Source organism: Nycticebus coucang, chromosome 1 (genome assembly GCF_027406575.1).
Source record: "Nycticebus coucang isolate mNycCou1 chromosome 1, mNycCou1.pri, whole genome shotgun sequence".
Classification (NCBI taxonomy): domain Eukaryota; kingdom Metazoa; phylum Chordata; class Mammalia; order Primates; family Lorisidae; genus Nycticebus; species Nycticebus coucang.
Genome location: NC_069780.1, coordinates 17,387,847 through 17,403,031, shown reverse-complemented (window position 1 = coordinate 17,403,031; position 15,185 = coordinate 17,387,847). Strand labels below are relative to the sequence as shown.

Genomic DNA, 15,185 nt, shown 5'->3' with positions numbered 1-15,185 from the left:
CAGACACGGGTACCATACACTCTGCAAAAGCCTTCTGTAAACACAGAGTCAGTCGAGGGGGAAAAGTGATATAAAAGAATAAGTAGTGAATGTTCCCCACCTTCAGTGAAAGGAGTAAGTTGATTATTTTCAATTAACTTGAAATTAGAATGTACTTTATATTGATTCATCACTATAGACCATTCTGGAGCTTTTCTACCCACGGGTTTTGTTGTTGCCATTAGGAATTTTGATAAATTATTTAAATTTTTTGATTTATAAGTATGGTATGTAACTATATATAAGAATGTAAATGTAAGTATTTCAGCAATTGATTTGAAAATGTATCTCCTTTATTTTCCTATAGAGCTCATTACTTAATATTAATTATTGCTTTGAAATCCTTAAGATCTGTGTTGGTTTTAATGGCACCACTAAAGAGATGCAACAGATTCCCTTGGTTATGTAGCACCACCTGCTGGAAGCCAGAGAAACAATGGCTTTGAAGGGATGATTACTCCAACACAGATATGTAATCAGCAAACATCAACTCAGTCCCTCTCCTGTGCTGGGCTGGTCCACAGGACATCCAGGTGACAGCTGCGCACAAGGCAGGAGTCAGTGACACCACAAGTCTGTGAGACTGCAGCCAGAAGACCCCTGGATTTGTAGTCAGAACGATTTGGGTTTGAGTTTCAGCTTTGCTCTGTCCTGAGTGTCTGCCTGTTCATGATTGTGGGCCTTGGTGTCTTGCAATCTTGGGATTCAGGGCAACTAATTTAACCCTTCTGACCCTGATTTTGTTTTCAAGAAAATGAGAATCATGTCTAGGGCTTTTGTAAATCTCCACTGCAGAAATGTGTGTGAAGCCATCTGCACACTGTAAAAGCCAGTGGAAACGTAAAACTGCTCACTTGACTTTTCCTCTCAGTTTCTGATGGAGAAAGCTCACTTGGAAGACAGAATTCCCTCTCTCTAGATGAAATGAGTTGTGAAGAAAAAAATTATCACATGAAATAGGTAACTTTAAATGAGGATACTTTTTATATTAAAAAATATAAGGTAAAGGACATACATACATCCTTTGTTCACAAATGTCTTCTGCTATTTAGTCATCGTTTTAGCTACTGAGTTTATATTTTTCCATAAATGGAAATAAGCTGGAACAAAATATATTAAAACATAATACTAGCAAACAACCAGTATGTAAACTAACAAAAGCTGCCTTAAAAACGTGGTCTGTCATTTCAAAATAGCTAATGAATACCATTTTATTCTTAATATTGTTGAAAAATATAGGTTCAAATATTAAAAACAAATAAAAGGTATTGTAGAATCCTATCTGTTGTATAAATTACAAATCCCTAGGATAAAAAAGCAAAGGAAAAAATTCTAGTTGAACAAGAAAAAGAAAAATGAAAAATAACAGGAAAGCATTAAAAAATGAGAGAAATTTGACAAAGCATAAAATGTGGATGGCTTAAATTCTTATTATATGCAAAGTTTTAAATATTGGTTAAAAAAATAAATCTCTAGCGTTCTTATAAGAAACTCACTCAAAATAAAGTCAAAAATAAAAGAATGAGAAGACACGAGTGATAAAATATTTTGAAAAAGACATTACGTGGTATCGCAATACGTGAACAATGAGTTTGATAAAAAGCATATTTCATATTGATAGATGATTCTATATGCAATGATTTAACTATAATTAATTTTTATTTACTGCATAATAGAGCATGAAGAAATATAAAGCAACACCTGCTAGAAAGGAGAATTGCCAGAACAGTTATAACTGGGAACTTAACCCTGTCTCTCTCAATCTTTGACAGAGAAAATAGACAAAAACTACCTAAGAACATTAAGGGTTTGACTCAAATAAAAGCCTTTAGATATATATATATGTACATACGCACATAAACTTTATACTCTAAAAGAGATCACTCACATTCTTTTTCAGATATCCACGAAACACTTATAAAAATTAATAATGTGCTAGGCCACAAAGGGAACAACGGTAAAGTCCTGAAATTAAAAATCAGCAGGCCGGTGACCTTCTAAGAACATGGCATGTGAAGACAGACACGGGGACGTGTGAAGACGGAGGACTGGAGAGATACCGCTACGCACTAAGAATGCCAAACAGCCCTGGCGAGCCCGCAGCAGTGAGGAAGAGGCAAGGAAGGTTCCCTTCCAGGCTTTAGAGGAAGCATGGCCCTGCCCACACCTTATTTCAGTCCTTCAACCTCCAGAACTGAGACAGTAAGTATCTATTGTTTTAAGCCAAAAAAGAAAAAAAAAAAACAAAAACGAACAAATAAACAAAAAAAGTGAACAAACCCCCCCAACAAAGGAAAACCCCCACAAAAGCCCCAACCAGGCAATATTATTTAAACCACAAATTCTGAAATTAACACAAAGATAAAGAAACATACCCATATAAAATCAAGTCATTTAGAAATTAAATTTTCTTTTTTCTCTTAATAGCCTTTGAGCCGAAGAAATCAAAACTGCCATAACAATGTAACTGTACTAGATGTAAACATGAACCAAGATATCTTGGTCCTGGTATTCCAGGTCATCGGTCACCAAGAGAGGCCATGACCTTGCATAGGAAACCCAACTCCTTTGCTAACTCTCTTGAACCATATCTTCACAGGGCTGCGGTGAAGATAAGATAAGGACATTTATTTGAATAGATTCTATAAACTGAAAGTGCTACACAGATGCACCTTAACCTATGATGGGGGTAGGTCATGATAAACCCATCGTAAGTTGAAAATACCGTGAATCAAAATGCAGTTAATATGCTTATAACTTACTGCACATCAGAGCTTGGCCTAGCCTACCCTGAATGTCTCAGAACAAGCTATGTTGGGCAAACCGTCTAACATGAAGCCTATTTTATAACACAGTGTTGAATATCTCACATCAGGAAAGGGCAGTAACACAGAGGCCTTTTTGAGAGTCCTGCGTGGTTTGATGCAGTTGGACAACTGGACGTTTGGAGGGCGTGGCGGTTCTGAAGAAGCGAGCAATGACTGTATAGTGAAATGCCAGCCGATTATCTAAAGATTGGAAAGTTCATTTTGAAGTCACCTTGAAGACTGTAGGATGTTAAATGGAAGAGTGACCTAATGATTTTGGTTGCAGAAATGGCAGTCCCTGGGATCCTAAGGACTTATGAAGAGTGTCTCCCACCTAACCCGTGGCCCGTGGAGCACTGGGAGATATCTTCCTAAAATTTCAATGAATCTTGTCACTCTCTTAAAACCCTGGCTTCTCACTGCAAATCCCTTACTAACGCCCACCACACCTACAAGACATGGCCCCTGACCACCTTTCCATCTGTATCTGAAGACATGCTTGGCAGTAACTAACTTTACTCAGCTTCTGAGAGTTTCTGGAATGTTCTGAGCATTTTCCTGCCTCAGAAACTTCATTTATACACTTCTGTCGTCATCAGACTGATGCCCACTCTTATTTCAGGCTTTACAGAGGCCTTCTCTGTAGGGAATCCACTCTCCCCACTGTCTTCTTTTATGTCACTTGACATATTTAAGCCACACATTCAAGGGCAAGGATTAAATCTGTTTTTCTTGTTGTTGTTTATTTTTTTGAGACAGAGTCTCACTCTGTCATCGTGGGTTGAGTGTCGTGGCATCATCACTCACAGCCACCTCAAACTCTTGGGAATCCTCTTGCCTCAGCCTTCCAAGTAGCTGGGATTATAGGTGGCATCACCATGCTTGGATACTTTTCCTATTTTTAATAGAGATGGGGTCTCACTCTTGCTAAGGCTGGTCTCGAACTCCTAAGCTCCAACAATCCACCTGCCGTGGCCTCCCAGAGTGCTAGGATTACAGGCCTGAGCCATTGCACCCAGCCCTTAAATCTGTTTTTAATTAAATTACTTAATAGTTGGATGAATGCATAAATGAACTGATTTCAGAAGGGACAAGAACGCTGTATGGGAAAAGACAGATACGAGAGGCTAAAAAGGCAGAATGACCCCATAAGGAGGGTCAGGGAAAGGTCAGGAACACTCAGGTTTCAGGGGAGGCAGAGAGTGTGACGGAATCAAGTGTGGATGGGTGGACTGGAGAGTTAAGGTTTGGGCGTGTGACGTACCTGTGAGATTCCCACTGGATGTCCGGGCAAGCTGGCATGAGGTTTGTAACACAGGAGAGGACCACGGCGGGGCAGCGGGATGTGGGAGGCATCAACAAGTACTAGTAGAAGTAGTGTCTGTGTCCCACTGTATCCGTGCAAAAGATCACCTAAAGCCAAAGGCCCCGCCACAGAGAAGACACCGTCTGAGCACACTTCAGAAGAAGAAGGCTGAGGCAGTGAATGGACAAGGAGGGGCTCCGGAAGACAGGGAGTCAAGAGACCAGAGGGAATTTCTAGGAACCAAATGCCGTGGAACCAAACGCCAGGAAGAGGCTGAAAAGAGCCCATACAACTAGGCAGTGAAGAGAGTTCCAGCGACGTGAAACTGCAGAATCAGTAATCCAGGAAATAGAGTTATTAAAACTCCCCGATATTTTAATCCAGTTTTGATTAAAATTTCAAACAAAATTATAAGTGACAAGTTGTGATGGAAATCTTTCAGACAGAAGCTGTTAACCCAAATGCTTTTGAGAATGCTTGACTGGGCTTAGTATATTTTGTTTTAAAAACAAGAGAGAGAAATGTATAATATTTACATACAGATGGTCCCTGTCTTACTCTGGTTCAGCTTTTAATTTTTTGACTTTCTGGTGCAGAAGTGGTACACTTCAGTAGAAGGCATACTTAAGATTCTGAGTTTCATTCTTTTCCTGGGCCAGCGATATGAGGTTCAATGCGTTCCTGCTATGCTGGACAGCTACGGCTCCCAGTCAGCCGTGCGTCCACAAGGCCAAAAGACCGCTACCCTTGTTATGTTTTTTTTGTTCAGTATCTGAAAGACTCTGTTTTACTTACTGCTTAACACAGGATTAAATCCCGATGTGTTCTTTTATAGTTCACAAACTTAGTGACACAACTGCTTTAGAACCAAAATCATTACCATTTCTGTAGCAGTGTTATCACCAATCACTGATTGCCAATGCTATTTACGCTTGTTAAGCTGGGATGCTTGAACTTGGCAACTTTTATTACTGTTCTTTTGTGCTCGCAGCAGACCTATATCAAGGACATCTGTTCTTATTTGAAATTCATCAGCAGCAGAGAGAGCTAACATGTTAGGATATCTAGAAAGCTATCCACACAAGCATGGGAGAGTTCATTTCTCTCGGTAGCTCATTCCCACCACCGTCAGCAAGCACCGTGCTTGTTCTTCTGGGTAGTCACTTTTTGCTTGTGCAAATCAGTTGTGGACTATTTCTGGGATATCAGCATTGCAAACAGCAATAAGATTTCTCATCACATCAACAATATGCCATATAAGGTACCCCACACTTTCTGTATTCAGTTTTTGGTGACTTAACTATATCTCAGCCTCAAGGCTGTCCAGAGTCATGCTGTTGGCAGGTAAAAAAGGCCACTCGTTATAATTTAAAGCTCCAATGGGAGTGTGCTGTACCATCATCAAGCAGTAATAGAATACTCACGTTCTAGCAAGCTATTTTTCTCCCTAATTGCAGGAGCCATTCCTAAAACAACCTGCCAGACATTAGGGAATTTAAAAAATTTTATACATATACAGCGAAGTTGCACATAAAGGGAATGTCCAAATTTGCATGTAAATGATTCTAATTTCTTGCTGTTCTTAGCACTGCAGCAAAGGAAGACTGATAGCTTAGGTTTACGTTTCTTGCTCTTCAGGGCAACATTTCTCTGCAGGAATGCAGGTCAGTTTTGGCTGCACACTATACAGGCTTGTTATGCCCATGTGCCCTCACAGGCATAATAATTCAGAACAGGCCTCCCATTTTCAAGCTCATTCTCTGTTGTAGATGTTTTATCTTTTGGGCATAGTGACAGGATATAGTGATACACTGAAAGCACTGGGATCAGCCTGCCATGAGGACTTGACATTCACCCTATCTGGAATGCAATTTCATTAGCCTTACCAAACAAACACAAAATCCGTATTTCACTTGACTAAGTTGGCAAGTTTTGCTTCTCTCATTCTGTTACCAATCTTACTTCCTTCAGCTCTTCTGCTTTTTATCTTACCTTCTAAGGAAGATACGGAATAGAAGGAAACTCCATATTCTTTGATCCTTTCACTCTGAAACTTTTCTTTCTTTTTAGTTCTGGCAAACTGTGACCTCACTGTCTTTTCTCTTTAATACCATGACCAAACTCTGTGCACTAAGTGTAACAGAAATGGCATGCTGGACAGAACATGAACATTCTAGTAATGGCAAGACAGAGGAGACCACCTGGGTATAGGAGTTGGAAGGGGGTACAGACAAAACAACTAAATTTTTTTTTTGAGACAGAGTCTCAAGCTGCTGCCCTGGGTAGAGTGCCATGGCATCACAGCTCACAGCAACCTCCAACTCCTGGGCTCAAGCGATTCTCCTGCCTCTGCCTCCCAAGTAGCTGGGACTACAGGTACCCGCCACAACACCCGGCTATTTTTTGGTTGCAGCCGTCATTGTTGGTTTGTGGGCCTGGGCTGGATTTGAACCCACCAGCTCAGGTGTATGTGGCTGGCGCCTTAGCCACTTGAGCCACAGGCACTGAGCCCCAAACAACTAATTTTAAATTTAGAACAGCAAAACTGATATCAAATTTCAAAGGAAGGATGAATTTTAATCATCTTAATAACTATATTTGATGTCAAACTTACAAATCTTATTTTCACAAATCTAGTAAATTAAAAAAATTGTTTTTAAGAAAGCTTTCTGGAGTCAATTAAATTCAAGGCAGTTAGTTTTAATTTAACAAGAATAGCATTATTAAAGTATTGATTAAATTTTCATTCTCTTCATATACAAAACAGGGGACTCTTTCCAAAATGGGTGTTAATTTTTATTTAGTTTTTATTATCTTTTTCTTGGGTGTTAATTTTTAAATGTACACTATAAGAATAAACTCCTTTATTGGTGGAGGTTGGTAAGAGGTTGTGGGCTCATAAATCTCCTTCCTTATCTGTTCTCAGAAAGGCTTTCTAGGGCACATGACAGAAATCCATCATGCAACACTCTTTGATTCAGAGGGTAAGTCCCTGGCCTGTGACTTTCTGGATATTTGATGCAGAACAGTTCCTAAGACTGCTTTCTGGTGAAGGCTTCCCTTCCCTACCCCTACGAGAGGATGCAGTAACAAGCTGAAAGAAGAGAGGACAGGGAGAGATGCCTCTACAGGAAGAAATAATGAATTAGAATGACAGCACACAACATATAAATACAAAAGAAGGGAGCTTGTTTTTTTGAGACAGAGTGTCACTCTTCCACCTGGGTTACAGTGCACTGGCGTCATCATAGCTCACTCCAATCTCAAACTTCTGGGTTCAGCCTCCCAAGTAGCCAGACTACAGGTGAGCACCACCATGCCCAGCTAATACTTGTATTTTTTATAGAGATGGCATCTCGCTGTGTTGCTCAAGCTGGTCTCAAACTCCTGGCACAAAGTGTTTCTCCCACCTTGGCCCTCCCCAAAGAGTTTAGATGACAGGCGTGAGCCACTGAGCAAGGCCAGGTGGGAACTTTTAAATACATACACTGAGAAAAGCAATATCAAATGGAAACATTTGTATTTCTTGAAAGTTAAACTTGGAAAGCCATTTTGCTGAAAACAATTTTTAGGTAGACTTTAGGTTAACTGACATACAAACAGTTAATAATAATGACAATATTGTAATAACAGTAACATTGCATTCACTGTTAAGAAATCTAATGCAGAAACTGGACCCACACCTTTCACCATTAATTAAGATAGACTCTCACTGGATTAAAGATTAAACTTAAGACATGAAACTATAAAAATACTAGAAGAAAGTGCAGGGAAAACTCTTGAAGAAATTGGCCTGGGCAAATATTTTATGAGGATCCCCCAGGGAATTGAAGCAGCATCAAAAATACACTACTAGGACCTGATCAAACTAAAAAGCTTCTGCACAGCCAAAAACATAGTAAGTAAAGCAAGCAGACAGCCCTCAGAATGGGAGAAGATATTTGCAGGTTATGTCTCCGACAAAGGTTTAATAACCAGAATCCACAGAGAACTCAAACTATTAGCAAGAAAAGAACAAGTGATCCCATCGCAGGCTGGGCAAGGGACTTGAAGAGAAACTTCTCTGAAGAAGACAGGCGCACAGCCTACCGACATATGAAAAAATGCTCATCATCCTTAATCATCAGAGAAATGCAAATCAAAACTACTTTGAGATATCATCTAACTCCAGTAAGATTGGCCCACATCACAAAATCCCAAGACCAGAGATGTTGGCGTGGATGTGGAGAAAAGGGAACACTTCTACACTGCTGGTGGGAATGCAAACTAATACATTCCTTTTGGAAAGATGTTTGGAGAACACTTAGCGATCTAAAAATAGACCTGCCATTCGAGCCTACAATTCCTCTACTAGGTATATATCCAGAAAACCAAAAATCACATTATAACAAAGATATTTGTACCAGAACGTTTATTGCAGCCCAATTCATAATTGCTAAATCATGGAAGAAGCCCCAAGTGCCCATAGACCCATGAAAGGATTAATAAATTGTGGTATATGTACATGGAATATTATGCAGCCTTAAAGAAAGATGGAGACTTTACCTCTTTCATGTTTACATGGATGGAGCTGGAACATATTCTTCTTTGCAAAGTATCTCAAGAAAGGAAGAAAAAGTATCCAATGTTCTCAGCCCTACTATGAAACTAATTTATAGCTTTCATATGAAAGCTATAATCCAATTATAACCTAAGAATATGGGGAAAGGGGAAAGGGAGGGGAGGGAGGGAGGATGGGTGAAGGGAGGGTAATTGGTGGGACCACGCCTACGTGCATCTTACAAGGGTACATGTGAAACTTACTAAATGTAGAACATAAATGTCTTAACACAATAACTAAGAAAATGCCGAAGGCTATGTTAACCAGTTTGATGAAAATATTTCAAATTGCGTATAAAACCAGTGCATGGTGCCCCATGATTGCATTAATGTACACAGCTATGATTTAATAATAAAAAAAAAATAGTAATAAAAAAAAGAAATCTAATGCAGAAATCTCCTGACTTGGTTGTTGGTGTCTAGCAGATTGCCACATGAATCTCACGGTAAAAATGTTCACAACTGACAACAAACTGGTCAGTTACATAATGCTGATCTTTAATTAATGTTTACTAGAGGACAGAAGAGAAGCTGACCAATCTCTAAACCAGAATCGAATTCTTCACCTTTCCTTTCTTTGGGTTAAATCCAAGTCCACAGTCACTTGGCATTTGATTACCCTCCTTGCACCTCTCTGAAATCCTTCTGTTGCCAGAGACAGTTTTGGTGGTGGGGGTGGGAGTGGGGGTGCCACAAAAAAAAAGTAAAGTCCCTTCCCTTAGAAAGCTTCCCTTCTACTACAGGAAGAGTCAATGAACAAATGCCCAAATTAAAAAAAAACAAACCAGTTGGAATCGAAACCACAGGTGAGAAACATAAATTTCAAATTGACCCTTCTTGGTGCATAATTCCTTTTAACTATGATTTTGATAGGTAAAACATTTTCCAAACTTTTCCATTAGTGAAAGAAAATGTTCTACTTACAGATGCACAAGACTATGAGGAAAAGGAGGTAAGTGACCAGTTCCCGTAAGACACTTTTTAGGTATTTCTCCCGGGTCGTGCTGCTTTCTTCCATGAGTCTTGTTCCCCAGAGACCTTTAAAATAATAACGAAAAAAAAAATAGGTATCATTTTATTTAAGAAATCACATGACTGACAAAGGGGGAAAAATAAGAATAGTATAAACTGTAAGCAAGATTCTTTTTTAAAAAAAATTTTTTTTAGCATATTCTGAATGCAACTGAGAAACTGAATTAGCAGGACTACCTTTTAGTTAAGAATACATTAGGCTCCACTGTCCCCCACAAAGTACAGGCCACAAGGCAACCATCCCATTGTTTTATAAACTCCCAGACCTATTAGTAAATATCTTAGTAAAGGTTTAGAAAGAGAACAGGAAATGAGGGCGGACTAACAGAGGAGTTACATAAATTGTGTATAACTCATCAGTTCTTCCTACTGAGGGCTGGATACAACCTGGTGGTTACCCTACTACTAAACCCACTTGAATTTAGTAGTAGGGGATATTGCAAATCATTCCTCTTAGATTGCCCCTGATGAAAAGAACATCATTTCAATATGGAAACACCAAACATGCTCCTAATATATTAGCATAAAGGCTCCGCCCTGTAAGAGGAGAAACTGTCCTTTGAGAAATTCCATTACCCTAAGCTTGCTTAGATCCACAGGTTTTTAAAATGCCAATTCACATACGATTATTAAAAGCAACAACTCTTTGCAGAAAGAGTAGAATCATCGACTGTGTTCTATATTTTAGCAGATGAGAAAAGCATTGGGCTGGCTAAGTGAGGATGACGTAACCCTCCATGAGCCTGCTGGAGAGGGACCGCGGTTTTGGACTCAGCCAGTGAACAGACATGGTGGCCATCCAAACCTCTGTTAATGAACAGTGTGGTAAAGTCACATTACCAGTTACTTGGAAGAACCTGAAGGCTTTCCAAAAAAGACAAACTTCTCAATATTTTTAGTTAGATTAGATTGGCTGCTAATGGAAACCAACCTGGCCACGTTACAGTGCCTCACGCTTTTATTCCACAGACTTTAACTCCCTCAATGCTGGAAACTCACACGACCACATAAGCCACAATTGAGCCATACAGAGAAAAGGGCAAAATAGTATATATGGTGTTTCATTTCGAAGACATGAGTTCATTCCTAGTGTCTACGTATTTTTAAAAGTCTCCTAATAATATATTAGTTCTGCTCCTAAATGTGGGTATTTCATTTACTTTTCTCCCAAATTTCCTTTAGGAAAATCAGCCTTGGACTTGAAAGACCCTGTGCTGAGCATCACAGGTTTCACCAGGCAGAGAGCGGAGCAAAACTAACGACCAGGTTTGCTGCTGCCAAGATCTGGTAGTTGTCAGGGAATTACTCACTCAAAAGAAATGCAGCAAGCAGAATGTTTGTTCCCTGAAACTCTATCATATTAAAGAATTATTATAAATTTAGATGACATGGAAAATTACAACTCAGAATAACACAGAGGCAGCCAAAGTTTAGGCTCAAAAGCCCTGGACACGACCACGCTATTGCTCTGGGTAGGTGTCTTTTAGAGGCCAGGCCAACAAGTCAGTAGAAAGTGCTCGTCTATTTACTACCAGGGAAGACTGTTGCTCTGGCTTACTTGGTGAATGATTTCATTCTTCCCCATGATTTATAAACAACTATGCACTAAGGAACAGCCAGGATTGCTAATATTTATAAATGGCATTGCTTGGCCTATAAATAGAAAAAAAAAAAATTAAATTTTAGTCAAACTAAACTTTGAATGAACTATGGCAATTTAATGCTAGCTCTTAAATAAAATATTTCAAATACAAAAGGCCCCTTATTTACATTTTTATATACTTTTATGTATTTACTTTTTCTAAATTACTCTACCTACTTCCTCAAATATTTATTGGTTTAAAAATTTCCTTCCATTTCCCCGCTGGGTATGTACGAGTATGTAAGCTTGATCTTAAGAGTACAGGGACCTCTTTACATTCTGATGGGTAAGACATGGCTCTGTCCATAAAAAGGAAAACAGCTGTCTTGTAGCCAACTACTTCCCATGTTTGGCAGAGGTAATAGGCTAAGAATGATTAAGCTCATGTCCAAAATAGTGGCCTTCCTCAAAATCAACGGTTATCTTTTCCCACAGTTGTCCCAGTTGTGGTGGGAGGACCTTCCAGCATTCCAGGAACTCATGTTCAGTTCAACCTGTGTCTTGAGCTATTAGGGAGAGCATGGAATATGGCGGACATTGGACAATTATCCAACTTTCTTTCAGAGCGTGCTTAGCTAACGGCCGAATGCAAATCCAGAGCACATCGTCTAAACACACAATATTACAGCTTAATACACACACAATATAGGAGAACTGTGTGATGGGTAACCCCAAACACAAAAGACGTCCCAAATATAATTAAAAATGCCATTTTCCCTGAACATGTTATCTAAATTCTATCAAGAACTTTTTATTTTGGAAACCATCAAAAATACCACAAAGAGGGAATGATATGATGAACTCTCAGGTATCAATCTCCTAGTCCCAACAACTATCAACTCAAAGCCAGTCTTGATTATCTAAACCCTCGCCCCTTCCTCCCCAATTATCTTGAAACTAATCCCAGCATTTCATCTGTAAATATTTCAGTTCCATGGTCAGAAGGTTCGGTGTGGATCTTCTGCTTCACACTGTCTGTGCCCCATCTGAAACGCACCTCACTTCCTATTGATTACGATATGGTACAACCTTGGACTTTGGAGTCAAATTATATTCAACAGAAGCCTTAACCACTTATGGGCTGTGATATCTTAATGTCATGAGCTTTTATTTCCTCATCTGAAAATGGGGTAAGAATACCTCTTTGTGAGATTGTCCAAAGAATTAGAAATATTTTGTATAAAGAACTTAGAGTGCTTGGAAGAGGCCTGTAACTTCAGAAACAAGCCCAAATCTGTAAAACGACCTTTCTGGCATCTAGGAGCTCCAGATTTCACAATGATGTAATAAAGACTTAAATCCATTTCTTGCGAATAGGTGTTATAGCATTTCTATCATAAGAGAATACTCTTTTCGCACTAAAACACATGTGGGCCTTGTTTGGAACTATGAATACAATCCTTCCTAATGTTCCTTTGAATTGCAAGGGAACCCTAAGAAAGGGAGGTGCATTTTTACCACTATGGTCTATAGAATGACCAGTCACTACCTTCCATGACATTGACTCTTGAGTTCTTGGTCACACATCTCCTGTGGTGTAGACAATATATGCTACAGCTAATTGTCAGTCCCACCTGCAAGTGCACAGCTCACACTTGCATGCCTCTAAGTTTTTCTTTTTCTTTCTTTAGAACACTATTTGCTGGTTTGGGTTAATGGTGCCAAGTCAGAAATGTGGGTTTCTTCCAGAATAGCTCTCCTCTGATTCCTCCCAGCACAATTCAGGTGGTTTCTGCCTCTCTTCAGCTTTACTCCCTTCCCAGCTCTTGTGCTTGGCTGCAGCCCTCGTCACCCCTGCCACTCTCCGTTGGCCCTCTCCTGATCTGGTCTCTCAGCCACCAGTGCTTTCCAACTCAGCCTATCATCCTCACATTCTTGCAAGAGTCCTGTTCAGACTGACACATGATCATATTGGGCCCCCGCTTGAAGTGCCCACTGGCTCCAGCTGCCTTCAGGACAATGTACCAATTCTCTGGTGTGGCTTATTTCTCCCTCCTTGAATTCCCACTTCGTTCTTAAAGATGCAGCCCAAGTTTCACTCCCTCGGGAGGCCTTCTCAGGGAGAGATGATCTACTCTCCTTTGAGTCCCTTGCATTCCTGGGACTGGCATTGTAATTACTTACACACACCTCCATTTCCCCCCACTAAACTCTGAGCTCCTTACAGGTGGGGCCTTGTGTTACTCACCCCTCTATCCTTAGTACCTATCACAAAGGAGATTCTCAATGAATGTTTGTTGATGGCATGAATTCTGTTACTAACATAACCGTATTATAAATCCCACAAGGTAGCAATTCTCCCTCAAAAACAACAACAACAACAACAACACACACAGAGTAAAGATGAAGCTCATTTGTCCAAAAATAAAAAAGGAAAAAGGAGGAAGTGACGGACAAAAGTTTGTATTTCAAATAAAGGGAAAGTTGCAATAGACAAAAGATGAGAAAGAACCCACACATCCCTGAACTGACAGATAAACAAAATGTGACATGTGAATAGACATGATGGAACACCATTCAGTCATGAAAAGAAGTGGAGTTTGGATGCCTGCCATGACATGGAAGAAATTTGAAAAGTTACGGTAAGTGAATAAGCCAGATACAAATGGGCAAGCAAAATCTGATTTCACTGATGTCAGGTACCTAGAACGGGGGAATTCATAGAGACAGAAAGTAGACTAGCAGGGCCGGGGGTGGGGTGGGGGCAATGGGGAAATGAGAAGTTACTGTTTAACGAACACAGAGTTTCCCTTTGGGGTGATGAAAAAGTTCTGGAAGCAAATCATAAAAATTTAAGAACGCTGATCTAAAAGAGTGAAGATACTTGAAGCCCCTGAATTATACGCTTAAAATGGTCAAAATGGTCAATTTTATGTTACGTATATTTTACCAAGATTATTTAAAAAAGGAAGGCTCTCCCACTACCGAGACCAACTAGAACTCTGGATACATGGGACTGTGTTGATATGATTTATCCTGAAAGTCCTGATGAATAAATGTTTACAAACTAAGAAAATATGAAAAATTGCTGGTTAAAGTTAGGTTTGGGCACTACAGGTATATAGCATACTGGGTGGGTAAGGTCTCTGGGCACAAACAGCCTGAAATTAAGTGTGGATTAAAGTATTTAATAGTCATGGCCCTGGGCAAGGAGTTTAACACCGGGAAGCTTTAGCTCCCTCATCAGAAAACGTGATGATCAGAGTTCTACCTGGCAGGTTGTTGTGAGGATGAAGCGAACCTATGGACGTAAGGAGGTTAACACAGTGCCTGGTATACAGTGAGCAATACATTATTACTTTTTATGTAACAGTCTAGGGCAGCGTTTCTCAACCTCCACACTCCTGACATTTGGTTCAGATAATGCTTTGTGGTGTATGCGGAGAGGGGGCATCTGTGCATTGCAGAACATCTAGTAGCATCCTTAATTAATTAATTAATTAATTTAGAAATGGGGGTCTCACTTTGTTGCCCGGGATGGGGTGCAGTGTCATCATCATAGCTCACTGCAGCCTTGAACACATAGGCTAGGCGATCCTCCTGTTTTTAGCCTCGAGGGTAGTTGGGCTATAGGTGCGCTCCACCATGCCTGGCTAATTTTTAAATCTTTTTGTAGATGTCCTCAAACCCCTGACCTCCAGTGAGCCCCCTGCCTTGGCTTCCCCAAAGGAAGCCTGGGATTATAGGTGTAAGCTACTACACCCAGCTAGCAGCATCTTTGACCACAAGTTAAGAGGTGCCCAAAGAAAAATAATTTTTA

At 39.9% G+C, this 15,185-nt stretch overlaps 1 protein-coding gene across 2 annotated transcripts in view; it reads right to left on the bottom strand.

Moving 5' to 3' along the window:
• The window catches only part of PKD2 (polycystin 2, transient receptor potential cation channel), a 52,564-nt gene that overhangs the window by 34,909 nt on the left and 2,470 nt on the right, over positions 1-15,185 (bottom strand). For both annotated transcript variants that reach the window (XM_053603598.1, XM_053603635.1), the window contains exon 2: positions 9,676-9,789. In XM_053603598.1, the coding sequence (XP_053459573.1) occupies positions 9,676-9,789 (114 nt within the window). The remainder of the gene's footprint in view (positions 1-9,675; positions 9,790-15,185) is intronic.